At 53.3% G+C, this 27,658-nt stretch overlaps 1 protein-coding gene across 1 annotated transcript in view; it reads left to right on the forward strand.

Annotated features, from left to right (window-relative positions):
- Positions 1 to 21,875, forward strand: part of LOC140426013 (pancreatic alpha-amylase-like) — a 129,135-nt gene extending 107,260 nt beyond the window's left edge. The window contains exons 8-10 of the mRNA XM_072510292.1: positions 14,616 to 14,737; positions 14,831 to 14,956; positions 21,651 to 21,875. Coding sequence (XP_072366393.1) covers positions 14,616 to 14,737; positions 14,831 to 14,956; positions 21,651 to 21,840 — 438 coding nt within the window. The 3' untranslated portion in view covers positions 21,841 to 21,875. The remainder of the gene's footprint in view (positions 1 to 14,615; positions 14,738 to 14,830; positions 14,957 to 21,650) is intronic.
- Positions 21,876 to 27,658: the final 5,783 nt, after the last annotated feature.

Genomic DNA, 27,658 nt, shown 5'->3' on the forward strand with positions numbered 1-27,658 from the left:
CTGAGGGAGTGCTGCACTGTCAGAGGGTCCGTACTGAGGGAGTGCTGCATTGTCAGAGGGTCAGTACTGAGGGAGTGCCGCACTGTCAGAGGGTCAGTACTGAGGGAGTGCCGCACTGTCAGAGGGTCAGTACTGAGGGAGTGCTGCACTGTCAGAGGGTCCGTACTGAGGGAGTGCTGCATTGTCAGAGGGTCAGTACTGAGGGAGTGCCGCACTGTCAGAGGGTCAGTACTGAGGGAGTGCTGCATTGTCAGAGGGCCAGTACTGAGGGAGTGGCGCACTGTCAGAGGGTCAGTACTGAGGGAGTGCTGCACTGTCAGAGGGTCAGTACTGAGGGAGTGCTGCACTGTCAGAGGGTCAACACTGAGGGAGTGCCGCACTGTCAGAGGGTCAGTACTGAGGGAGTGCTGCACTGTCAGAGGGTCCGTACTGAGGGAGTGCTGCATTGTCAGAGGGTCAGTACTGAGGGAGTGCCGTTCTGTCAGAGGGTCAGTACTGAGGGAGTGCTGCATTGTCAGAGGGTCAGTACTGAGGGAGTGCCGCACTGTCAGAGGGTCAGTACTGAGGGAGTGCTGCACTGTCAGAGGGTCAGTACTGAGGGAGTGCTGCACTGTCAGAGGGTCAGTACTGAGGGAGTGCCGCACTGTCAGATGATCAGTACTGAGGGAGTGCCGCACTGTCAGAGGGTCAGTACTGAGGGAGTGCTGCACTGCCAGAGGGTCAGTACTGAGGGAGTGCCGCACTGTCAGAGGGTCAGTACTGAGGGAGTGCTGCACTGTCAGAGGGTCAGTACTGAGGGAGTGCTGCACTGTCAGAGGGTCTGTACTGAGGGAGTGCTGCACTGTCAGAGGGTCAGTACTGAGGGAGTGCTGCACTGTCAGAGGGTCAGTGCTGAGGGAGTGCTGCACTGTCAGAGGGTCAGTACTGAGGGAGTGCTGCACTGTCACAGTGTCAGTACTGAGGGAGTTCTGCACGGTCAGAGGGTCAGTACTGAGGGAGTGCTGCACTGTCACAGTGTCAGTGCTGAGGGAGTGCTGCACTGTCAGAGGGTCAGTACTGAGGGAGTGCCGCACTGTCAGAGGGTCAGTACTGAGGGAGTGCCGCACTGTCGGAGGGTCAGTAATGAGGGAGTGCTGCACTTTCAGAGGGTCAGTACTGAGGGTGTGCTGCACTTTCAGAGGGTCAGTACTGAGGGAGTGCTGCACTGTCAGAGGGTCAGTACTGAGGGAGTGCTGCACTGTCAGACGGTCAGTACTGAGGGAGTGCCGCACTGTCAGACGGTCAGTACTGAGGGACTGCTGCACTGTCAGAGGGTCAGTACTGAGGGAGTGCTGCACTGTCAGACGGTCAGTACTGAGGGAGTGCCGCACTGTCAGACGGTCAGTACTGAGGGAGTGCTGCACTGTCAGAGGGACATTACTGAGGGAGTACCGCACTGTCAGAGGGTCAGTACTGAGGGAGTGCCGCACTGTCAGATGGTCAGTACTGAGGGAGTGCCACACTGTCAGACGGTCAGTACTGAGTGGGTGCTGCACTGTCAGAGGGCCAGTACTGAGGGAGTGCCGCACTGTCAGAGGGTCAGTACTGAGGGAGTGCCGCACTGTCAGAGGGTCAGTACTGAGGGAGTGCTGCACTGTCAGAGGGTCCGTACTGAGGGAGTGCTGCATTGTCAGAGGGTCAGTACTGACGGAGTGCCGCACTGTCAGAGGGTCAGTACTGAGGGAGTGCTGCATTGTCAGAGGGTCAGTACTGAGGGAGTGCCGCACTGTCAGAGGGTCAGTACTGAGGGAGTGCTGCACTGTCAGAGGGTCAGTACTGAGGGAGTGCTGCACTGTCAGAGGGTCAGCACTGAGGTAGTGCCGCACTGTCAGAGGGTCAGTACTGAGGGAGTGCTGCACTGTCAGAGGGTCCGTACTGAGGGAGTGCTGCATTGTCAGAGGGTCAGTACTGAGGGAGTGCCGTACTGTCAGAGGGTCAGTACTGAGGGAGTGCTGCATTGTCAGAGGGTCAGTACTGAGGGAGTGCCGCACTGTCAGAGGGTCAGGACTGAGGGAGTGCTGCACTGTCAGAGGGTCAGTACTGAGGGAGTGCTGCACTGTCAGAGGGTCAGTACTGAGGGAGTGCCGCACTGTCAGATGGTCAGTACTGAGGGAGTGCCGCACTGTCAGAGGGTCAGTACTGAGGGAGTGCTGCACTGTCAGAGGGTCAGTACTGAGGGAATGCTGCATTGTCAGAGGGTCAGTACTGAGGGAGTGCTTCATTGTCAGAGGGTCAGTAGTGAGGGAGTGCTGCATTGTCAGAGGGTCAGTACTGAGGGAGTGCTGCACTGTCAGAGGGTCAGTACTGAGGGAGTGCCGCACTGTCAGAGGGTCAGTACTGAGGGAGTGCTGCACTGTCAGAGGGTCAGTACTGAGGGAGTGCTGCACTGTCATAGGGTCAGTACTGAGGGAGTGCTGCACTGTCAGAGGGTCTGTACTGAGGGAGTGCTGCACTGTCAGAGGGTCAGTACTGAGGGAGTGCTGCACTGTCAGAGGGTCAGTACTGAGGGAGTGCCGCACTGTCAGAGGGTCAGTACTGAGGGAGTGCTGCATTGTCAGAGGGTCTGTACTGAGGGAGTGCTGCATTGTCAGAGGGTCAGTACTGAGGGAGTGCCGCACTGTCAGAGGGTCAGTACTGAGGGAGTGCTGCACTGTCAGAGGGTCAGTACTGAGGGAGCGCCGCACTGTCAGAGGGTCAGTACTGAGGGAGTGCTGCACTGTCAGAGGGTCCGTACTGAGGGAGTGCTGCATTGTCAGAGGGTCAGTACTGAGGGAGTGCCGCACTGTCAGAGGGTCAGTACTGAGGGAGTGCCGCACTGCCAGAGGGTCAGTACTGAGGGAGTGCTGCACTGTCAGAGGGTCCGTACTGAGGGAGTGCTGCATTGTCAGAGGGTCAGTGCTGAGGGAGTGCCGCACTGTCAGAGGGTCAGTACTGAGGGAGTGCTGCATTGTCAGAGTGTCAGTACGGAGGAAGTGCCGCACTGTCAGAGGGTCAGTACTGAGGGAGTGCTGCACTGTCAGAGGGTCAGTACTGAGGGAGTGCTGCACTGTCAGAGGGTCAACACTGAGGGAGTGCCGCACTGTCAGAGGGTCAGTACTGAGGGAGTGCTGCACTGTCAGAGGGTCCGTACTGAGGGAGTGCTGCATTGTCAGAGGGTCAGTACTGAGGGAGTGCCGTTCTGTCAGAGGGTCAGTACTGAGGGAGTGCTGCATTGTCAGAGGGTCAGTACTGAGGGAGTGCCGCACTGTCAGAGGGTCAGTACTGAGGGAGTGCTGCACTGTCAGAGGTTCAGTACTGAGGGAGTGCTGCACTGTCAGAGGGTCAGTACTGAGGGAGTGCCGCACTGTCAGATGGTCAGTACTGAGGGAGTGCCGCACTGTCAGAGGGTCAGTACTGAGGGAGTGCTGCACTGTCAGAGGGTCAGTACTGAGGGAATGCTGCATTGTCAGAGGGTCAGTACTGAGGGAGTGCTGCATTGTCAGAGGGTCAGTACTGAGGAAGTGCTGCATTGTCAGAGGGTCAGTACTGAGGGAGTGCTGCACTGTCAGAGGGTCAGTACTGAGGGAGTGCCGCACTGTCAGAGGGTCAGTACTGAGGGAGTGCTGCACTGTCAGAGGGTCAGTACTGAGGGAGCGCCGCACTGTCAGAGGGTCAGTACTGAGGGAGTGCTGCACTGTCAGAGGGTCCGTACTGAGGGAGTGCTGCATTGTCAGAGGGTCAGTACTGAGGGAGTGCCGCACTGTCAGAGGGTCAGTACTGAGGGAGTGCCGCACTGCCAGAGGGTCAGTACTGAGGGAGTGCTGCACTGTCAGAGGGTCCGTACTGAGGGAGTGCTGCATTGTCAGAGGGTCAGTGCTGAGGGAGTGCCGCACTGTCAGAGGGTCAGTACTGAGGGAGTGCTGCATTGTCAGAGTGTCAGTACGGAGGGAGTGCCGCACTGTCAGAGGGTCAGTACTGAGGGAGTGCTGCACTGTCAGAGGGTCAGTACTGAGGGAGTGCTGCACTGTCAGAGGGTCAACACTGAGGGAGTGCCGCACTGTCAGAGGGTCAGTACTGAGGGAGTGCTGCACTGTCAGAGGGTCCGTACTGAGGGAGTGCTGCATTGTCAGAGGGTCAGTACTGAGGGAGTGCCGTTCTGTCAGAGGGTCAGTACTGAGGGAGTGCTGCATTGTCAGAGGGTCAGTACTGAGGGAGTGCCGCACTGTCAGAGGGTCAGTACTGAGGGAGTGCTGCACTGTCAGAGGTTCAGTACTGAGGGAGTGCTGCACTGTCAGAGGGTCAGTACTGAGGGAGTGCCGCACTGTCAGATGGTCAGTACTGAGGGAGTGCCGCACTGTCAGAGGGTCAGTACTGAGGGAGTGCTGCACTGTCAGAGGGTCAGTACTGAGGGAATGCTGCATTGTCAGAGGGTCAGTACTGAGGGAGTGCTGCATTGTCAGAGGGTCAGTACTGAGGAAGTGCTGCATTGTCAGAGGGTCAGTACTGAGGGAGTGCTGCACTGTCAGAGGGTCAGTACTGAGGGAGTGCCGCACTGTCAGAGGGTCAGTACTGAGGGAGTGCTGCACTGTCAGAGGGTCAGTACTGAGGGAGTGCTGCACTGTCATAGGGTCAGTACTGAGGGAGTGCTGCACTGTCAGAGGGTCTGTACTGAGGGAGTGCTGCACTGTCAGAGGGTCAGTACTGAGGGAGTGCCGCACTGTCAGAGGGTCAGTACTGAGGGAGTGCCGCACTGTCGGAGGGTCAGTAATGAGGGAGTGCTCCACTGTCAGAGGGTCAGTACTGAGGGTGTGCTGCACTTTCAGAGGGTCAGTACTGAGGGTGTGCTGCACTTTCAGAGGGTCAGTACTGAGGGAGTGCTGCACTATCAGAGGGTCAGTACTGAGGGAGTGCAGCACTGTCAGACGGTCAGTACTGAGGGAGTGCCGCACTGTCAGACGGTCAGTACTGAGGGACTGCTGCACTGTCAGAGGGTCAGTACTGAGGGAGTGCTGCACTGTCAGACGGTCAGTGCTGAGGGAGTGCTGCACTGTCAGAGGGTCAGTACTGAGGGAGTGCTGCACTGTCAGAGGGTCAGTCCTGAGGGAGTGCCGCACTGTCAGAGGGTCAGTACTGAGGGAGTGCCGCACTGTCAGACGGTCAGTACTGAGGGAGTGCCGCACTGTCAGACGGTCAGTACTGAGGGAGTGCTGCACTGTCAGAGGGTCAGTACTGAGGGAGTGCCGCACTGTCAGAGGGTCAGTACTGAGGGAGTGCTGCACTGTCAGAGGGACAGTACTGAGGGAGTGCTGCACTGTCAGAGGGTCAGTACTGAGGGAGTGCCGCACTGTCAGAGGGTCAGTACTGATGGAGTGCCGCACTGTCGGAGGGCCAGTAATGAGGGAGTGCTGCACTGTCAGAGGGTCAGTACTGAGGGTGTGCTGCACTTTCAGAGGGTCAGTACTGAGGGAGTGCTGCACTGTCAGAGGGTCAGTACTGAGGGAGTGCTGCACTGTCAGACGGTCAGTACTGAGGGAGTGCCGCACTGTCAGACGGTCAGTACTGAGGGACTGCTGCACTGTCAGAGGGTCAGTACTGAGGGAGTGCTGCACTGTCAGACGGTCAGTACTGAGGGAGTGCCGCACTGTCAGAGGGTCAGTACTGAGGGAGTGCTGCACTGTCAGAGGGTCAGTACTGAGGGAGTGCCGCACTGTCAGAGGGCCAGTACTGAGGGAGTGCCGCACTGTCAGAGGGTCAGTACTGAGGGAGTGCCGCACTGTCAGAGGGTCAGTACTGAGGGAGTGCTGCACTGTCAGAGGGACAGTACTGAGGGAGTGCTGCACTGTCAGAGGGTCAGTACTGAGGGAGTGCCGCACTGTCAGAGGGACAGTACTGAGGGAGTGCTGCACTGTCAGAGGGTCAGTACTGAGGGAGTGCCGCACTGTCAGAGGGACAGTACTGAGGGAGTGCTGCACTGTCAGAGGGTCAGTACTGAGGGAGTGCTGCACTGTCAGAGGGTCAGCACTGAGGGAGTGCCGCACTGTCAGAGGGTCAGTACTGAGGGAGTGCTGCACTGTCAGAGGGTCCGTACTGAGGGAGTGCTGCATTGTCAGAGGGTCAGTACTGAGGGAGTGCCGTACTGTCAGAGGGTCAGTACTGAGGGAGTGCTGCATTGTCAGAGGGTCAGTACTGAGGGCGTGCCGCACTGTCAGAGGGTCAGGACTGAGGGAGTGCTGCACTGTCAGAGGGTCAGTACTGAGGGAGTGCTGCACTGTCAGAGGGTCAGTACTGAGGGAGTGCCGCACTGTCAGATGGTCAGTACTGAGGGAGTGCCGCACTGTCAGAGGGTCAGTACTGAGGGAGTGCTGCACTGTCAGAGGGTCAGTACTGAGGGAATGCTGCATTGTCTGAGGGTCAGTACTGAGGGAGTGCTGCATTGTCAGAGGGTCAGTAGTGAGGGAGTGCTGCATTGTCAGAGGGTCAGTACTGAGGGAGTGCTGCACTGTCAGAGGGTCAGTACTGAGGGAGTGCCGCACTGTCAGAGGGTCAGTACTGAGGGAGTGCTGCACTGTCATAGGGTCAGTACTGAGGGAGTGCTGCACTGTCAGAGGGTCTGTACTGAGGGAGTGCTGCACTGTCAGAGGGTCAGTACTGAGGGAGTGCTGCACTGTCAGAGGGTCAGTGCTGAGGGAGTGCTGCACTGTCAGAGGGTCAGTACTGAGGGAGTGCTGCACTGTCACAGTGTCAGTACTGAGGGAGTTCTGCACTGTCAGAGGGTCAGTGCTGAGGGAGTGCCGCACTGTCAGAGGGTCAGTACTGAGGGAGTGCCGCACTGTCGGAGGGTCAGTACTGAGGGAGTGCTGCACTGTCAGAGGGTCAGTACTGAGGGAGTGCTGCACTGTCAGAGGGTCAGTACTGAGGGAGTGCTGCACTGTCAGACGGTCAGTACTGAGGGAGTGCCGCACTGTCAGACGGTCAGTACTGAGGGACTGCTGCACTGTCAGAGGGTCAGTACTGAGGGAGTGCCGCACTGTCAGAGGGTCAGTACTGAGGGAGTGCCGCACTGTCAGAGGGTCAGTACTGAGGGAGTGCTGCACTGTCAGAGGGTCAGTACTGAGGGAGTGCTGCACTGTCAGAGGGTCAGTACTGAGGGAGTGCTGCACTGTCAGAGGGTCAGTACTGAGGGAGTGCCGCACTGTCAGAGGGTCAGTACTGAGGGAGTGCCGCACTGTCAGAGGGTCAGTACTGAGGGAGTGCCGCTCTGTCAGAGGGTCAGTACTGAGGGAGTGCTGGACAGTCAGAGGGTCAGTACTGAGGGAGTTCTGCACTGTGAGAGGGTCAATGCTGAGGGAGTGCTCCACTGTCAGAGGGTCAGTACTGAGGGAGTGCCGCACTGTCAGAGGGTCAGTACTGAGGGAGTGCTGCACTGTCAGAGGGTCAGTACTGAGGGAGTGCTGGACAGTCAGAGGGTCAGTACTGAGGGAGTGCTGCACTGTCAGAGGGTCAATGCTGAGGGAGTGCTCCACTGTCAGAGGGTCAGTACTGAGGGAGTGCCGCACTGTCAGAGGGTCAGTACTGAGGGAGTGCTGCACTGTGAGAGGGTCAGTACTGAGGGAGTGCTGCACTGTCAGAGGGTCAGTACTGAGGGAGAGCGGCACTGTCAGACGGTCAGTACTGAGGGAGCGATGCACTGTCAGAGAGTCAGTACTGAGGGAGCGATGCACTGTCAGAGGGTCAGTACTGAGGGAGTGCCGCACTGTCAGAGGGTCAGTACTGAGGGAGTGCCGCACTGTCAGAGGGTCAGTACTGAGGGAGTGCCGCACTGTCAGAGGGTCAGTACTGAGGGAGTGCTGCGCTGTCAGAGGGTCAGTGCTGAGGGAGTGCTGCACTGTCAGAGGGTCAGTACTGAGGGAGCGCTGCAGTGTCAGAGGGTCAGTACTGAGGGAGTGCTGCACTGTCAGAGGGTCAGTACTGAGGGAGCGATGCACTGTCAGAGAGTCAGTACTGAGGGAGCGATGCACTGTCAGAGGGTCAGTACTGAGGGAGTGCCGCACTGTCAGAGGGTCAGTACTGAGGGAGTGCCGCACTGTCAGAGGGTCAGTACTGAGGGAGTGCTGCACTGTCAGAGGGTCAGTGCTGAGGGAGTGCTGCACTGTCAGAGAGTCAGTACTGAGGGTGTGCTGCACTGTCAGAGGGTCAGTACTGAGGGAGTGCCGCACTGTCAGAGGGTCAGTACTGAGGGAGTGCTGCACTGTCAGAGGGTCAGTACTGAGGGAGTGCCGCACTGTCAGAGGGTCAGTACTGAGGGAGTGCCGCACTGTCAGAGGGTCAGTACTGAGGGAGTGCTACACTGTCAGAGGGTCAGTACTGAGGGAGTGCCACACTGTCAGAGGGTCAGTACAGAGGGAGTGCCGCACTGTCAGAGGGTCAGTACTGAGGGAGTGCCGCACTGTCAGAGGGTCAGTACTGAGGGAGTGCCGCACTGTCAGAGGGTCAGTACTGAGGGAGTGCTGCATTGTCAGAGGGTCAGTACTGAGGGAGTGCCGCACTGTCAGAGGGTCAGTACTGAGGGAGTGCTGCACTGTCAGAGGGTCAGTACTGAGGGAGTGATGCACTGTCAGAGGGTCAGTACTGAAGGAGTGCTGCACTGTCAGAGGGTCAGTACTGAGGGAGTGCTGCACTGTCAGAGGGTCAGTACTGAGGGAGTGCCGCACTGTCAGAGGGTCAGTACTGAGGGAGTGCTGCACTTTCGGAGAGGCTGTATTGAGGGAGTGCTGCACTGTCAGAGGGTCAGTACTGAGGGAGTGCCGCACTGTCAGAGGCTCAGTACTGAGGGAGTGCCGCACTGTCAGAGGGTCAGTACTGAGGGAGTGCCGCACTGTCAGAGGGCCAGTACTGAGGGAGTGCCGCACTGTCAGAGGGTCAGTACTGAGGGAGTGCTGCACTGTCAGAGGGTCAGTGCTGAGGGAGTGCTGCACTGTCAGAGAGTCAGTACTGAGGGTGTGCTGCACTGTCAGAGGGTCAGTACTGAGGGAGTGCCGCACTGTCAGAGGGTCAGTACTGAGGGAGTGCTGCACTGTCAGAGGGTCAGTACTGAGGGAGTGCCGCACTGTCAGAGGGTCAGTACTGAGGGAGTGCCGCACTGTCAGAGGGTCAGTACTGAGGGAGTGCTACACTGTCAGAGGGTCAGTACTGAGGGAGTGCCACACTGTCAGAGGGTCAGTACTGAGGGAGTGCCGCACTGTCAGAGGGTCAGTACTGAGGGAGTGCCGCTCTGTCAGAGGGTCAGTACTGAGGGAGTGCCGCACTGTCAGAGGGTCAGTACTGAGGGAGTGCTGCACTGTCAGAGGGTCAGTACTGAGGGAGTGCTGCACTGTCAGAGGGTCAGTACTGAGGGAGTGCTGCACTGTCAGAGGGTCAGTACTGAGGGAGTGCTGCACTGTCAGAGGGTCAGTACTGAGCGAGTGCTGCACTGTCAGAGGGTCAGTACTGAGGGAGTGCTGCACTGTCAGAGAGTCAGTACTGAGGGAGCGCTGCACTGTCAGAGAGTCAGTACTGAGGGAGTGCTGCACTGTCAGAGGGTCAGTACTGAGGGAGTGCTGCACTGTCAGAGGGTCAGTACTGAGGGAGTGCTGCACTGTCAGAGGGTCAGTACTGAAGGAGTGCTGCACTGTCAGAGGGTCAGTACTGAGGGAGTGCTGCACTGTCAGAGGGTCAGTACTGAGTGAGTGCCGCACTGTCAGAGGGTCAGTACTGAGGGAGTGCTGCACTTTCGGAGAGGCTGTATTGAGGGAGCGCTGCACTGTCAGAGGGTCAGTACTGAGGGAGTGCCGCACTGTCAGAGGCTCAGTACTGAGGGAGTGCCGCACTGTCAGAGGGTCAGTACTGAGGGAGTGCTGCACTGTCAGAGGGTCAGTACTGAGGGAGTGCCGCACTGTCAGAGGGTCAGTATTGGGGGAGCGCTGCACTGTCAGAGGGTCAGTGCTGAGGGAGTGCCGCACTGTCAGAGGGTCAGTACTGAGGGAGTGCTGCACTGTCAGAGGGTCAGTACTGAGGGAGTGCCGCACTATCAGAGGGTCAGTATTGAGGGAGCGCTGCACTGTCAGAGGGTCAGTGCTGAGGGAGTGCTGCACTGTCAGAGGGTCAGTACTGAGGGAGAGCGGCACTGTCAGACGGTCAGTACTGAGGGAGCGATGCACTGTCAGAGAGTCAGTACTGAGGGAGCGATGCACTGTCAGAGGGTCAGTACTGAGGGAGTGCCGCACTGTCAGAGGGTCAGTACTGAGGGAGTGCTGCAGTGTCAGAGGGTCAGTACTGAGGGAGTGCTGCACTGTCAGAGAGTCAGTACTGAGGGAGTGCTGCAGTGTCAGAGGGTCAGTACTGAGGGAGTGCCGCACTGTCAGAGCGTCAGTACTGAGGGAGTGCTGCAGTGTCAGAGGGTCAGTACTGAGGGAGTGCCGCACTGTCAGAGAGTCAGTACTGAGGGAGCGATGCACTGTCAGAGGGTCAGTACTGAGGGAGTGCCGCACTGTCAGAGGGTCAGTACTGAGGGAGCGCTGCAGTGTCAGAGGGTCAGTACTGAGGGAGTGCCGCACTGTCAGAGGGTCAGTACTGAGGGAGTGCTGCACTGTCAGAGTGTCAGTACTGAGGGAGTGCTGCACTGTCAGAGGGTCAGTACCGAGGGAGTGCTGCATTCTCAGACGTACTGCCTTTCATGTTAATCTTTTCATTTGTGGCAAAAGAGATTTTAATTTTATTGAGGTGCTGGGCAGATTCACTTGTATTCCTGTGTACAAACATTAATTGAGGAGGAGCTTGGTTTAAAAGTTTATAGGCTTCCTTCACAGCTTCATTGCCTGATTGTCTGTGTTGGAAACTCCAAGGAGGCGCCACCAATGTCCCCAGGAGGGCAGAACGCAGCACATTTTCTAAAAAACATTGGTGGGATATGGGTATTGCTGGATGGGCGGCATTCATTGCCCATCCCGAATTCCCCGAGAATTGAGTGGATTGTTTGACCATTTCAGCGTCAACCACATTGCTATGAATCTGGAGTCACATGTCGGCCAGACCATTTAAGTGTTTGCAGATTTCCTTCCCGAATGATTAAATACATTAGCGAACCTGAAGGGTTTTTACGACGGTGGTTTTGTGGTCATCATGAAACTTTTAATTCCAGATATTTTATGGAATTCAACTTTCATCATCTGGTGCGGTGGGTTTATGAACTCAAGCCACGAGCGTATTACTCTGGGTCACCCGTCTAGTCACATTGCCACCATGTCACCGCGTCCCCTTGGTGCAAAAGACAAGGCTGAGGCATTCGCAACAATCTTCAGCCAGAAGTGCCGAGTGGATGATCCACTCCGTCTCCTCCGGAGGTCCCCAGCATCTCAGACGTCAGTCTCCAGTCAATATGATTCACTCCACGTGATAACAAGAAGTGGCTGAAGTCCCCGGACACTGCAAAGGCTGTGGGCCCGGACAATCTGGCCCCAGAATCTAGCCAGGCTGTTCCAGGACAGCTACAGCACTGGCGTCTACCCGGCAATGTGGAAAATTGTCCAGGTGTGTCCTGTACACAAGAAACAGGACAAATCCACCCCAGCCAATTACCGCCCTATCAGTCTACTCTCCATCATCAGCAAAGTGATGGAAGGAGTCATCAACAATGCTACCAAGCGGCACTTACTCAGCAATAACCTGCTCACGGAAGCTCAGCTTGGGTTCCGCCAGGGTCACTCAGCTCCTGACCTCATTACAGCCTTGGTTCAAACATGGACAGAAGAGCTGAATGCCAGAGGTGAGGTGAGAGTGACTGCCCTCGACATCAAGGCAGCATTTGACCGAGTGTGGCATCAAGGAGCCCGAGCTAAACTGGAGTCAATGGGAATCAGGGGGGAAACTCTCCGCTGGTTGGAGTCATTCCTGGTACAAAGGAACATAAGAACATAACATAAGAACTAGGAGCAGGAGTAGGCCATCTGGCCCCTCGAGCCTGCTCCACCATTCAATGAGATCATGGCTCCACTTTCCGGCCCGAACACCATAACCCTTAATCCCTTTATTCTTCAAAAAACTATCGATCTTTATCTTAAAAACATTTAATGAATGAGCCTCCGCTGTTTCACTGGGCAAGGAATTCCATAGATTCACAATCCTTTGGGTGAAGGTGGTTGAGGTTGTAGCTGACCAAATGCAATACAACCTGGACAACATTCATGTTTTGGCTGATAAGTGACAAATAACATTTCGAAAATAGGAGCAGCAGTAGGCCATTCGGCCCATCGAGCCCGTTCTGCCATTCACTATGATCATGGCTGATCCTAGACTTCTTCCAGAAGAGAGTCATATAGATTGAAACCTTGACTCTGTTTCTGTCTCCACAGATACTGCCAGACTTGCTGAGTTCTCCCGGCATATTCTGAATTTTATTTCTTGTAGGGTGTTGATAGAGGAATGAGGGGGAAAGTGTTTCAGTGAGAGGAGGGAGGGTAACCAGAGGGACACAGATTGAAGAGAATTGGGAAAAGAAGCAGAGGGGGAGATGAGCAGGATGTTTTTTACACAGCGAGTTGTTGTGAGGCAGAGGGGGAGATGAGGAGGATGTTTTTTACACAGCGAGTTGTTGTGAGGCAGAGGAGGAGATGAGGAGGATGTTTTTTACACAGCGAGTTGTTGTGAGGCAGAGGGGGAGATGAGGAGGATGTTTTTTACACAGCGAGTTGTTGTGAGGCAGAGGGGGAGATGAGGAGGATGTTTTTTACACAGCGAGTTGTTGTGAGGCAGAGGGGGAGATGAGGAGGATGTTTTTTACACAGCGAGTTGTTGTGAGGCAGAGGGGGGGATGAGGAGGATGTTTTTTACACAGCGAGTTGTTGTGAGGCAGAGGGGGAGATGAGGAGGATGTTTTTTACACAGCGAGTTGTTGTGAGGCAGAGGGGGGGATGAGGAGGATGTTTTTTACACAGCGAGTTGTTGTGAGGCAGAGGGGGAGATGAGGAGGATGTTTTTTACACAGCGAGTTGTTGTGAGGCAGAAGGGGAGATGAGGAGGATGTTTTTTACACAGCGAGTTGTTGTGAGGCAGAGGGGGAGATGAGGAGGATGTTTTTTACACAGCGAGTTGTTGTGAGGCAGAGGGGGAGATGAGGAGGATGTTTTTTACACAGCGAGTTGTTGTGAAGCAGAGGGGGAGATGAGGAGGATGTTTTTTACACAGCGAGTTGTTGTGAGGCAGAGGGGGAGACGAGGAGGATGTTTTTTACACAGCGAGTTGTTGTGAGGCAGAGGGGGAGACGAGGAGGATGTTTTTTACACAGCGAGTTGTTGTGAAGCAGAGGGGGAGATGAGGAGGATGTTTTTTACACAGCGAGTTGTTGTGAAGCAGAGGGGGAGATGAGGAGGATGTTTTTTACACAGCGAGTTGTTGTGAAGCAGAGGGGGAGATGAGGAGGATGTTTTTTACACAGCGAGTTGTTGTGAAGCAGAGGGGGAGATGAGGAGGATGTTTTTTACACAGCGAGTTGTTGTGAGGCAGAGGGGGAGATGAGGAGGATGTTTTTTACACAGCGAGTTGTTGTGAGGCAGAGGGGGAGATGAGGAGGATGTTTTTTACACAGCGAGTTGTTGTGAGGCAGAGGGGGAGATGAGGAGGATGTTTTTTACACAGCGAGTTGTTGTGAGGCAGAGGGGGAGACGAGGAGGATGTTTTTTACACAGCGAGTTGTTGTGAAGCAGAGGGGGAGATGAGGAGGATGTTTTTTACACAGCGAGTTGTTGTGGGGCAGAGGGGGAGTTGAGGAGGATGTTTTTTACACAGCGAGTTGTTGTGAGGCAGAGGGGGAGTTGAGGAGGATGTTTTTTACACAGCGAGTTGTTGTGAGGCAGAGGGGGAGACGAGGAGGATGTTTTTTACACAGCGAGTTGTTGTGAGGCAGAGGGGGAGATGAGGAGGATGTTTTTTACACAGCGAGTTGTTGTGAGGCAGAGGGGGAGATGAGGAGGATGTTTTTTACACAGCGAGTTGTTGTGAGGCAGAGGGGGAGATGAGGAGGATGTTTTTTACACAGCGAGTTGTTGTGAGGCAGAGGGGGAGATGAGGAGGATGTTTTTTACACAGCGAGTTGTTGTGATCTGGAAGGTGCTGCCTGAAAGATTCAATGATACCTTTCAAAAGGAAATTGGTAGATTCTTGGAAAGGAAATCTAGGGCGGCACGTTAGCCTTGTGGATAGCACTATTGCTTCACAGCGCCAGGGTCCCAGGTTCAATTCCCCGCTGGGTCGCTGTCTGTGCGGAGTCTGCACGTTCTCCCCGTGTGTGCGTGGGTTTCCTCCGGGTGCTCCGGTTTCCTCCCACAGTCCAAAGATGTGCAGGTTAGGTGGATTGGCCGCGATAAATTGCCCTTAGCGACCAAAAGGGTTACGAGGGGTCATTGGTTTACGGGGATAGGGTGGAAGTGAGGGCTTAAGTGGGTTGGTGCAGACTCGATGGGCCGAATGACCTCCTTCTGCATTCTATGTTTTATGAAAGTTTTGTACCAATGTGGGGAATGGGCAGGGGAGATTTTCACTCGCGATCCACTTTCCCTTTTCCAAAGGACGTGAATGATTGGATGGGACCGCCCAGCAATAGCGACGGATCCACCAAGCCTGTGACCCTCAATGCGGACACCACGTGTGGGAACGGCTGGGTGTGTGAGCACCGGTGGCGTCAGATCAGGTCAGTCTGCCTCCCAGTCCACATTTTGACGAGCTAACGTCCCTTCCAAAGTAGTGGTGATAACAAAATCTGGCAATTGTGTCACGTTTGCAGGAACATGGTCATCTTTCGCAATGTGGTGGATGGGCAGCCTTTTGCAAATTGGTGGGACAATGGAAGCAATCAAATCGCATTCGGCCGTGGAAATAGAGGCTTCATCGCGATCAACAGTGACAACTGGTGAGTAACATTGTACAGGAAGCACATCAACAAACTTAAATAGGGACTTCCTCCCCAGTAAGATAGCAGTGATATGTATCGCAGAAATAGACATTATGAAAGCAGTGACAGAGTAATGCAACACAGTAGTGCAGCTGTGACACGGTGTGTTGCAGTGACATGGTAATGCAGTAGTGACACACTAGTGCAGCAATGCCACAGTAATGCAGCAGGAGCACACTAGTCCATAGGAAATACAACAAAACCTGGACAACATTCAGGCTTTGGCTGATATGTTAGAATAACAGTTAGAAAATAGGAGCAGGAGGAGGCCATTCGGCCCTTCGATCCTGCTCCGTCTTTCACTGTGATCATAGCTGCTCCCCTATTTCAACGTCATACTTCTCAAGTTCTCCAAGTGGAGTCACACAGACTGGAAACGTTGGCCGGGATTCTCCGAAACCCTGGCCAAGTGTTGAGGCCGGCAAACACCGGACTGGTGTATGCCGGCGTCATCGGGCCTTCTTGCCCAGCGATTCAGCGGTCCTCGGGGCCAGCACGGCGCTGGCGTGCCCCACGCAGCTCCGACGCCGAAACGCGGCCCTGCACGGCCGACGCGGGTCCACACATGCACACGGCAGCCGTCTCCGCGCCGGCGTCGCGCAACATGGCGGAGACCTACAGTGGGCCCGCGCGGAAGGAGGTAGGCCCCCTCCAGATCGCGGGCGCCTGTCGATCGGAAGCCCCCAATCGCAGGCCTGGACGCCGTGGAGGCCCCCCCCCCCCCCCCCCCGGAGTCAGATCCCCTCGCCCCCCCCCCCCACCAGGACGGCCATCGCGGCCGTGGTTCCGAGCTGGGTGGTACCAGGTTAGAACCACACCGGTGGGACTCGCCGGAACTCGGCGGGAATTCGGCTGGTCGACCTCGGAGAATTTCTCTTTCAGCGGCACCCGACCGGCGCCACTTCGACCGCGTGGACCTAATTGACGCCGATTCTCCGGTCGCCGGAGCGGGCTTGGAGAATCCCGGCCGTTAACTCTGTATCTCTGACACTTCCGGGTGTGGCGATGACCAGCTGAGTCGCACGTTTCGGCAGCTCCCGGTGAAACGGACTTTTGGGCTCTTGATAGGAGCCCCAACGGCAATTTTGACGGCTAAAAACACTGTGCGGTAAACCAGAAGGGAACCCCCCCTGGATACGGATGAAAAAAGGAGGAGAAAGTGGCCGGATTGCAGTGGATCCTTTAGAACAGCGGCAAGGAAGGCAAGCAAAAACCAAGATGGCGTCGGAAGGTGGCAGTTTAACATGGGGCCCTGAACAACAAGAGTTCTTGAAATGCTGTGTGGAAGAGCTCAAAAAGGAAATGAAGAAAGAGCTGTTGGCCCCGATACTACAGGCGATCGAAGGGCTAAAGGAGGAACAAAAGACCCAGGAGCGGGAGCTTCGGGTCATGAAGGCAAAGGCAGCCGAGAATGAGGACGACATACAGGGCCTGGTGGTGAAGACGGAGATGCATGAGGTACATCAGAAACGATGTGTGGAAAGGTTGGAGGCACTGGAGAACAACGCAAGGAGGAACAACCTGAGGATTCTTGGTCTTCCTGAAGGTGCGGAGGGAGCGGACGTCGGGGCATATGTGAGCACGATGCTGCACTCGTTAATGGGAGCGGAGGCCCCGGCAGGTCCGTTGGAGGTGGAGGGAACATACCGAGTGATGGCGCGAGGACCGAGAGCAGGAGAAATTCCCAGAGCCATAGTGGTGAGATTCCTCCGTTTTAAGGATAGAGAAATGGTCCTTAGATGGACAAAGAAAACTCGGAGCAGTAAATGGGAGAACGCGGTGATCCGCGTTTATCAACACTGGAGTGCGGAGGTGGCGAGAAGGAGGGCGAGCTTTAATCAGGCCAAGGCGGTGCTTCATAAAAAGAAGATAAAATTTGGAATGCTGCAACCGGCAAGACTGTGGGTCACATATCGAGGGAGGCACCACTCCTTTGAGACGGCGGATGAAGCGTGGACTTTTATTGTGGAAGAAAAACTGGAATGAGCGGGTTATTAAAAAGAATGTTTGAACAAAGTGGTGGGGCGAATGTGGGGGGCGAAGAGGGGGGTTAAAAAGGGGGGAAAGAGGAGTTTTATGTACTAATCCTGCGATGTGGTAACTTTTCTCTCTTCCACAGGTAGTGATGGGGGGAGGAGGGGAGGTGGAGGAGATGGGGCGTTGGCCATTGGGGGCGGGGCCAAGGGAGAAGCGCGGGCTTGGTTCCCGCGCTATGAAAATTTATGGCGGGAATAGAGAAGCAGGAAGGAAGGGGCGTTGCACGGTGCGAGCCGAGGTCACGGGGGGAAGCCGAGGTCGGCCAGAGTTTGCTGACTTCTGGGAGCAACATGGGGGGAGTAATTACGCTAGCGGGGGGGGGTGGGAGGGGGGAATTACTGAGTTGCTGCTGCTGGGGAGAGGGGGAGCTGGTATGGGAGGGGATGGGCGGGGGGGGCACCGCCTGGGGGAGATACAGCTGCGTGGGAACCGGGTGAGGAGCTGGAAAAAGGGGATGGCTAATCGACAAGGTGGGGGGGTAGGAAGCCCCCCAACCCGGCTGATCACGTGGAACGTGAGAGGGCTGAACGGGCCGATAAAGAGGGCACGGGTACTCGCACACCTTAAGAAACTTAAGGCAGATGTGGTTATGTTACAGGAAACGCACCTGAAACTGATAGACCAGGTTAGGCTACGCAAAGGATGGGTGGGGCAGGTGTTCCATTCGGGGCTAGATGCGAAAAACAGGGGGGTGGCTATATTAGTGGGGAAGCGGGTAATGTTCGAGGCAAAGACTATAGTGGCGGATAACGGGGGCAGATACGTGATGGTGAGTGGCAAACTACAGGGGGAGACGGTGGTTTTGGTAAACGTATATGCCCCGAACTGGGATGATGCCAATTTTATGAGGCGGATGCTAGGACGCATTCCGGACCTAGAGATGGGAAAGCTGATAATGGGGGGAGATTTTAATACGGTGTTGGAACCAGGGCTGGATAGGTCGAAGTCCAGGACTGGAAGGAGGCCGGCAGCAGCCAAGGTACTTAAAGATTTTATGGAGCAGATGGGAGGTGTAGACCCGTGGAGATTTAGCAGACCTAGGAGTAAGGAGTTCTCGTTTTTCTCCTATGTCCATAAAGTCTACTCGCGAATAGACTTTTTTGTGCTGGGAAGGGCGTTGATCCCGAAGGTGAGGGGAACGGAGTATACGGCTATAGCCATTTCGGATCACGCTCCACACTGGGTGGACTTGGAGATAGGGGAGGAAACAGGAGGGCGCCCACCCTGGAGAATGGACATGGGACTAATGGCAGATGAGGGGGTGTGTCTAAGGGTGAGGGGGTGCATTGAAAAGTACTTGGAACTCAATGATAATGGGGAGGTCCAGGTGGGAGTGGTCTGGGAGGCGCTGAAGGCGGTGGTTAGAGGGGAGCTGATATCAATAAGAGCACATAAAGGGAAGCAGGAGAGTAAGGAACGGGAGCGGTTGCTGCAAGAACTTTTGAGGGTGGACAGACAATATGCGGAAGCACCGGAGGAGGGACTGTACAGGGAAAGGCAAAGGCTACATGTAGAATTTGACTTGCTGACTACGGACACTGCAGAGGCACAATGGAGGAAGGCGCAGGGTGTACAGTACGAATATGGGGAGAAGGCGAGCAGGTTGCTGGCACACCAATTGAGGAAAAGGGGAGCAGCGAGGGAAATAGGGGGAGTGAGGGATGAGGAAGGAGAGATGGAGCGGGGAGCGGAGAGAGTGAATGGAGTGTTCAAGACATTTTATAAAAAATTATATGAAGCTCAACCCCCGGATGGGAGGGAGAGAATGATGGGCTTTTTGGATCGGCTGGAATTTCCCAAGGTGGAAGAGCAGGAAAGGGTGGGACTGGGAGCACAGATCGAGGTAGAAGAAGTGGTGAAAGGAATTAGGAGCATGCAGGCGGGAAAGGCCCCGGGACCGGATGGATTCCCAGTCGAATTCTATAGAAAATATGTGGACTTGCTCGCCCCGGTATTGACGAGGACCTTTAATGAGGCAAAGGAAAGGGGACAACTGCCCCCGACTATGTCTGAAGCAACGATATCGCTTCTCTTAAAGAAGGAAAAGGACCCGCTACAATGCGGGTCCTATAGACCTATTTCCCTCCTAAATGTAGATGCCAAGATCCTGGCCAAGGTAATGGCAATGAGAATAGAGGAATGTGTCCCGGGGGTGGTCCACGAGGACCAAACTGGGTTTGTGAAGGAGAGACAGCTGAACACGAATATACGGAGGCTGTTAGGGGTAATGATGATGCCCCCACCAGAGGGGGAAACGGAGATAGTAGTGGCGATGGATGCCGAGAAAGCATTTGATAGAGTGGAGTGGGATTATTTGTGGGAGGTGTTGAGGAGATTTGGTTTTGGAGAGGGGTATGTTAGATGGGTGCAGCTGTTGTATAGGGCCCCAGTGGCGAGCGTGGTCACGAATGGACGGGGATCTGCATATTTTCGGCTCCATAGAGGGACAAGGCAGGGATGCCCTCTGTCCCCATTATTGTTTGCACTGGCGATTGAGCCCCTGGCGATAGCGTTGAGGGGTTCCAAGAAGTGGAGGGGAGTACTTAGAGGAGGAGAAGAACACCGGGTATCTTTGTATGCGGACGATTTGTTACTATATGTGGCAGACCCGGCGGAGGGGATGCCAGAAATAATGCGGATACTTGGGGAGTTTGGGGATTTTTCAGGGTACAAATTGAACATGGGGAAAAGTGAGTTGTTTGTGGTGCATCCAGGGGAGCAGAGTAGAGAAATAGAGGACCTACCGTTGAGGAAGGTAACAAGGGACTTTCGTTACCTGGGGATCCAGATAGCCAAGAATTGGGGCACATTGCATAGGTTAAATTTAACGCGGTTGGTGGAACAAATGGAGGAGGATTTCAAGAGATGGGATATGGTATCCCTGTCACTGGCAGGGAGGGTGCAGGCGGTTAAGATGGTGGTCCTCCCGAGATTCCTCTTTGTGTTTCAGTGCCTCCCGGTGGTGATCACGAAGGCTTTTTTTAAAAGGATTGAAAAGAGCATCATGGGTTTTGTGTGGGCCGGGAAGACCCCGAGAGTGAGGAAGGGATTCCTACAGCGTAGCAGGGATAGGGGGGGCTGGCACTACCGAGCCTAAGTGAGTATTATTGGGCCGCTAATATTTCAATGGTGAGTAAGTGGATGGGAGAGGAGGAGGGAGCGGCGTGGAAGAGATTAGAGAGGGCGTCCTGTAGGGGGACTAGCCTACAGGCTATGGTGACAGCCCCATTGCCGTTCTCACCAAGGATCTATACCACGAGTCCGGTGGTGGTGGCTACACTGAAGATTTGGGGACAGTGGAGACGGCATAGGGGAAAGACTGGAGCCTTGGGGGGGTCCCCAATAAGAAACAACCATAGGTTTGCCCCGGGGGGAATGGATGGGGGATATGGAATGTGGCAAAGAGCAGGAATAACGCAACTGAAAGATCTGTTTGTGGATGGGAAGTTCGCGAGTCTGGGAGCGCTGACCGAGAAATATGGGTTGCCCCAAGGGAATGCATTCAGGTATATGCAACTGAGGGCTTTTGCGAGGCAACAGGTGAGGGAATTCCCGCAGCTCCCGACACAAGAGGTGCAGGACAGAGTGATCTCAAAGACATGGGTGGGGGATGGTAAGGTGTCAGATATATATAGGGAAATGAGGGACGAAGGGGAGACTATGGTAGATGAACTAAAAGGGAAATGGGAAGAAGAGCTGGGGGAGGAGATCGAGGAGGGGCTGTGGGCAGATGCCCTAAGCAGGGTAAACTCGTCGTCCTCGTGTGCCAGGCTAAGCCTGATTCAGTTTAAGGTATTACACAGGGCGCATATGACTGGAGCACGGCTCAGTAAATTTTTTGGGGTGGAGGATAGGTGTGCGAGGTGCTTGAGAAGCCCAGCGAATCATACCCATATGTTTTGGTCATGCCCGGCACTACAGGGGTTTTGGATGGGGGTGACAAAGGTGCTTTCAAAAGTAGTGGGGGTCCGGGTCGAACCAAGCTGGGGGTTGGCTATATTTGGGGTTGCACAAGAGCCGGGAGTGCAGGAGGCGAGAGAGGCCGATGTTTTGGCCTTTGCGTCCCTAGTAGCCCGGCGCAGGATATTGCTAATGTGGAAAGAAGCCAAGCCCCCGGGGGTGGAGACCTGGATAAATGACATGGCAGGGTTTATAAAGCTAGAGCGGATTAAGTTCGTTCTAAGGGGGTCGGCTCAAGGGTTCACCAGGCGGTGGCAACCGTTCGTCGAATACCTCGCAGAAATAGATGGAATGGGAAAAAGAAGGCAGCAGCAGCAGCCCAGGATCGGGGGGGGAGGAACCAGAAGGACTCTCAGGGTTGTTAATATATACTGTATAATATGTATAGGTTGTTGCTACAGATAATTATATATTGGACTGTTAAATTATATTTTTGGAGAGTGACTTTCTGACACGTGAGTGAAAAAGAAGTCATTTTCTACACTCTTTCTGCCTGTCCTGCTCTTTAGCTTCCAGGCAGGGGTGACTGATTGGGGTGGGGGGAGATGGGGGTGGTCTCTGTTCCTTCTCCTAAATTCCTATGTCTATGGTTTTGTAATCCATGGCTGTTCAGAATCTGCAAGTGGTCTATCATTTGGTTTCTCTTCCACTTCAGGAACATGGGTGTTACTTTACAAACAGGACTCCGTGCTGGTACATACTGTGACGTAATTTCAGGACAGAAGGAGGGCGATCGCTGCACGGGTTTACAGGTGACTGTCGGTCCAGACGGCAGAGCATCTCTCCAAATCAACAACATGACGGAGGATCCCATGTTGGCCATTCACGTTGATGCTAAACTGTAATTGTCAATTCCAATTAAAAGGATGGCGTTGGAGAATCTGTGTTGTCTCTTTGCTGATCCAAGACCCAATGGAGGTCAGACGAATCGTTACTGCAACAAAAACTTGAATTTATATAGTGCCTTTAACATACTAAAACATCCCAGGCTCTTTACGGGCAGAATTTCACCAGCTCCGAGAGGCGGAAGTGGAGGTTTTGGGGGGGGGGGGGGGGGGGTGGGGGGGAGGAGCCGCTACAGTTGCAAGCAGCTGTGGCAGATTATCTCATCTCGCGACTGTCCCACCATTGGAGAATTTTACCAATGGCATTAAAGGGATCGGACAGGCTGTTCGTCCTAATAACATTGAACTGAGACACCCAAACTTCCACTCAGACCTTCAGAAGGCTTTCAACAAGGTCTCACATCGCAGATTTATATATAAAGTTAAAGCAAGGGAACTAAATGTATTATCTCTAAATTTGCGGATGATCCAAAGTTGGGTGGGAGGGTGAGCTGTGAGGAGGATGCAGAGATGCTTCAGCATGTTTTGGACAGGGTTATTTGCCGGGGGACCACCTCCGATCCAAGGATTAACCGGGCAAGCCCGGGCGTGTGCCTGTATATTTTATTTCTAATACCCACATGACAGATAAAATTCCTTAAACTATCTGTTTCCTTTCAACCTGGTGAAGCTACAACACAGGACTACTTGCATGTTAAACAAAAACAGAGCTAAGCAATACCACAATTAGTGGGAATAATGAGAGTTATGAGATATCTCCTTAAAAGTCTACCATTGTCCCTCTACTGTCTTACCTTCCTGAGGTTATTCATGAAGGCCCAGCCTTCCCAACCTCGCCCCTCGCCCGAGGTGTGGTGCTGCTCAGGTTAAACTCCATCAGTCAGCTCTCCCCCTCAAAGGTCATGTGGGACAATGACAACGTTCCCTTTCAATCCAGTTTCCCAGTTCACTTTAGCATTTAGTTTATAACACTGGCCTTAGACCCACACATCACCTTTGGGCTGATCATGAAATTCTATCATTTGGTAGTACAAAACTTGGGGATTTCTGAAAGAAAACAGAGACATGTAAGAATGCAAAATGCAAAAGGTAACAACTATTTGTACTGCACGAGAAGAGAGCCTATTGGTTGGCAAGGGCACTCTGATTGATGGAGGTGTTACCATGGAAAATGCTCCAAGAACAGTTAACTGCCAAGTCTTCATCTAAATTCAAACCAGGCACATCAGCTCTGATTTGTCAAGGCAAGATCGTGTAGGAATGAACTAGGGAATGACTACCCCCCTGAGCTTTTGTTTAGTTTTCAGCAATACTCAAATTCTATTGTGTTATGATTGCAATCACCGAGAGGCTCCTTTACCACAAGGCTGTTAATTAATTCAGCCCCACTATACATCATCAGGTCGACAATAGCACTAATCTCAGACATTGGCCTGGATACACTTGGAGCTAATGTTACAGACTACCTTTGCAACCCTTACTCAGCCAAACTACATGTAGATTAAATTCGCCCGTGAACATTGTGGTACGTTTCTTACACGTCCTGTTTGTTTCTTCCTGCATGCTCTGTTCCACAGTAACTACTGTTCGGGGGCTGTAAACTCCTACATGTGGTCGAACTCATACCTGGCACAAAGAAAGTTAGTTGTGATGGTTGGAGGTCAATCACCTGAGCTCCAGCACACCAACAGTGACAAAGAAAGGCTCTTTGAAAAGGATACATCATCCGAGGTTAAATAAGGAAGTGAAGGATTGTATCACATTGAAAGAAAGACTGTACAATTCTGAAAAATTAGGGGCAGGTCAGAAGATTTGTAAGTTATGGCAACGCTCCATCTGTGCCAGTTACGGCAACATTACGACAGAAATGGCAAGACATATAGAACATAGAACAGTACAGCACAGAACAGGCCCTCCGGCCCTCGATGTTGTGCCGAGCTTTGTCCGAAACCAAGATCAAGCTATCCCACTCCCTGTCATTCTGGTGAGCTCCATGTGCCTATCCAATAACCGCTTGAAAGTTCCTAAAGTGTCCAACTCCACTATCACAGCAGGCAGTCCATTCCACACCCTAACCACTCTCTGAGTAAAGAACCTACCTCGGACATCCCTCCTATGTCTCCCACCCTGAATCTTATAGTTATGCCCCCTTGTAACAGCTACATCCACCCGAGGAAATAGTCTCTGAACGTCCACTCTATCTAGCCCCTTCATCATCTTATAAGCCGTTATTAAGTCGCCTCTCATCCTCCTCCGCTCCAATGAGAAAAGCCCTAGCTCCCTCAACCTTTCCTCATAAGACCTATCCTGCAAACCAGGCAGCATCCTGGTAAATCTCCTTTGCACCCTTTCCAATGCTTTCACATCCTTCCTACAATGAGGTGACCAGAACTGCACACAATACTCCAAATGTGGTCTTACCAGGGTCATGTATAGTTGCAGCATAACCCCACGGCTCTTAAACTCAAGCCCCCTGTTAATAAACTCTAACACACAATAGGCCATCTTCACTGCTCTATCCACTTGAGTGGCAACCTTCAGAGATCTGTGGACATGAACCCCAAGATCTCTCTGTTCCTCCACATTCCTCAGAACCCTGCCGTTGACCCTGTAATCCGCATTCAAATTTGTCCGACCAAAATGAATCACCTCGCACTTATCAGGGTTAAACTCCATCTCCCATTTTTCGGCCCAGCTCTGCATCTTATCAATGTCTCTTTGCAGCCTACAACAGCTCTCCACCTCATCCACAACTGCACCAATCTTGGTGTCATCATCAAATTTACTGACCCCTTCAGCCCCCTCCTCCAAGTCATTGATAAAAATCACAAATAGCAGAGGACCCAGCACTGATCCCTGTGGTGCACCGCTGGTAACTGGTCTCCAGTCTGAACATTTTCCATCCACCACCACCCTCTGTCTTCTATGTGATAGCCAGTTACCAAATTTCCCTCTATCCCACACCTCCTTACTTTCTTCATGAGCCGACCATGGGGAACCTTATCAAACGCCTTACTAAAATCCATGTATACGACATCAACTGCTCTACCTTCATCCACACACTTAGTTACCTCCTCAAAGAATTCAATCAAATTTCTGAGGCAAGACTTACCCTTCACAAATCCATGTTGACTATCCCGGATTAAGCTGCATCTTTCCAAATGGTCATTAATCCTATCCCTCAGGACCTTTTCCATTAACTTACCGACCACCGAAGTAAGACTAACTGGCCTATAATTACTAGGGTCATTTCTATTCCCTTTCTTGAACAGAGGAACAACTTTCGCCACTCTCCAGTCCTCTGGCACTATCCCCGTGGACAGTGAGGACCTAAAGATCAAAGCCAAAGGCTCTGCAATCTCATCCCTTGCCTCCCAAAGAATCCTAGATATATCCCATCTGGCCCAGGGGACTTGTCGACCCTCAGGTTTTTCAAAATTGCTAATACATCTTCCCTCAGAACATCTACTTCCTCCAGCCTACCCGCCTGTATCACACTCTCATCCTCAAAAACATGGCCCCTCTCCTTGAAGAACACTGAAGAAAAGTATTCATTCAACGCCTCTCCTATCTCTTCTGACTCCATGCACAAGATCCAACTACTGTCCTTGACCGGCCCTAACCTCACCCTGGTCATTCTTTTATTTCTCACATAAGAGTAAAAACATAAGAACATAAGAACATAAGAATTAGGAACAGGAGTCGGCCATCTGGCCCCTCGAGCCTGCTCCGCCATTTAATGAGATCATGGCTGATCTTTGTGGACTCAGCTCCACTCTCCGGCCCGTACACCATATCCCCGAATCCCTTTATTCTTTAGAAAGGCATCTATCTTTTTCTTAAAAACGTTTAAAGAAGGAGCCTCAGCTGCTTCACTGGGCAAGGCCTTGGGGTTTTCCTTGATCCGACCCGCCAAGGATTTCTCATGCCCCCTCCTCGCTCTCCTCAGCCCTTTTTTTTAGCTCATTCCTTGCTACCTTGTAACCCTCAAGCGACCCAACTGAACCTTGTTTTCTCATCCTTACATACGCTTCCTTTTTCCTCTTGACAAGACATTCAACCTCTTTTGTGAACCATGGTTCCCTCACTCGGCCATTTCCTCCCTGCCTGACAGGGACATACCTATCAAGGACACGCAGTATTTGTTCCTTGAACAAGCTGCACTTTTCATTTGTGCCTTTCCCTGACAGTTTCTGTTCCCATCTTATGCTCCCTAATTCTTGCCTAATCGCATCGTAATTACCCCTCCCCCAGTTATAAACCTTGCCCTGCCATATGGCCCTATCCGTCTCCATTGCAATAGTGAAAGACACCGAATTGTGGTCACTATCTCCAAAGTGCTCTCCCACAAACAAATCTAACACTTGGCCCGGTTCATTGCCCAGTACCAAATCCAATGTGGCCCCCCCCTCTTGTCGGCCTATCCACATTATGTCAGGAAACCCTCCTGCACACACTGTACAAAAACGATCCCATCCGAACTGTTCGACCTATAGAGGTTCCAATCAATATTTGGAAAGTTAAAGTCACCCATGACAACGACCCTGAGACCTCCACACCTATCCATAATCTGTTCTGCAATTTTTTCCTCCACATCTCTATTACTATTTGGGGGCCTATAGAAAACTCCTAACAACGTGACCGCTCCTTTCCTATTTCTAACTTCAGCCCACATTACCTCAGTCGGCAGATCCCCCTCGAACTGCCTTTCTGCAGCCGTTAAACTATCTTTGATTAACAATGCTACTCCTCCACCTCTTTTACCACATTCCCTCCTCTTACTGAAACATCTATACCCCGGAACTTCCAACAACCATTCCTGTCCCTGTTCTAACCATGTCTCCGTAATGGCCACAACATCGTAGTCCCAAGTACCAATCCACGCTCCAAGTTCACCTACCTTATTCCGGATGCTCCTTGCATTGAAGTAGACACACTTCAACCCACCGTTCTGTCTGCCGGTACACTCCTGCAACCTTGATACCCTCCTCAGTACCTCACTACTCTCAACACTGGCTTCTGGACTGCAGCTCGTTTCCCCATCCCCCGGACAAATTAGTTTAAACCACCCCGAAGAGCATTAGATTTCCCTCCCAGGATATTGGTGCCCCTCTGGTTCAGGTGCAAACCGTCCTGTCTGTACAGGTCCCACCTTCCCCAGAATATGCTCCAATTATCCACGTACCTGAAACCCTCCCTCCTACACCATCCCTGCAGCCACGTGTTTATCTGCACTCTCTCCCTGTTCCTCACCTCACTAGCACGTGGCACCGGCAACAAACCAGAGATGAAAACATGGTTTGTCCTGGCTCTCAGCTTCCACCCTAGCTCCCTAGATTCCTGTTTTAAATCCCCGTCCCTTCTCTTACCTATATCGTTGGTACCGATGTGTACCACGCCTTGTGACTGTTCCCCCTCCCCCTTAAGGATTCTGAAAACACGGTCCGAGACGTAACGGACCCTGGCACCCGGGAGGCAACATACCATCCGAGAGTCTCTTTCGCTGCCACAGAACCGTCTATCTGTCCCTCTAACTATCGAGGCCCCAATAACTATTGCTTTCCTGCTCCCCCTCCTTCCCTTCTGAGCCACAGGGACAGACTCAGTGCTGGAGATCCGTTCACCGTGACTTAGTCCCGTCCCCACCCCCCCACCAGTATCCAAAACGGTATACGTGTTACTAAGGGGAACAACCACAGGGGATCCCTGTACTGACTGCTTCCTCCCAGCCCCTCTCACCGTCACCCATCTATCTTCATTCTTCGGAGTAACTACATCCCTGAAGCTTCTATCTATGACCACCTCTGCCTCCCGAATG

Source organism: Scyliorhinus torazame, chromosome 7 (assembly GCF_047496885.1).
Source record: "Scyliorhinus torazame isolate Kashiwa2021f chromosome 7, sScyTor2.1, whole genome shotgun sequence".
Classification (NCBI taxonomy): Eukaryota; Metazoa; Chordata; class Chondrichthyes; order Carcharhiniformes; family Scyliorhinidae; genus Scyliorhinus; species Scyliorhinus torazame.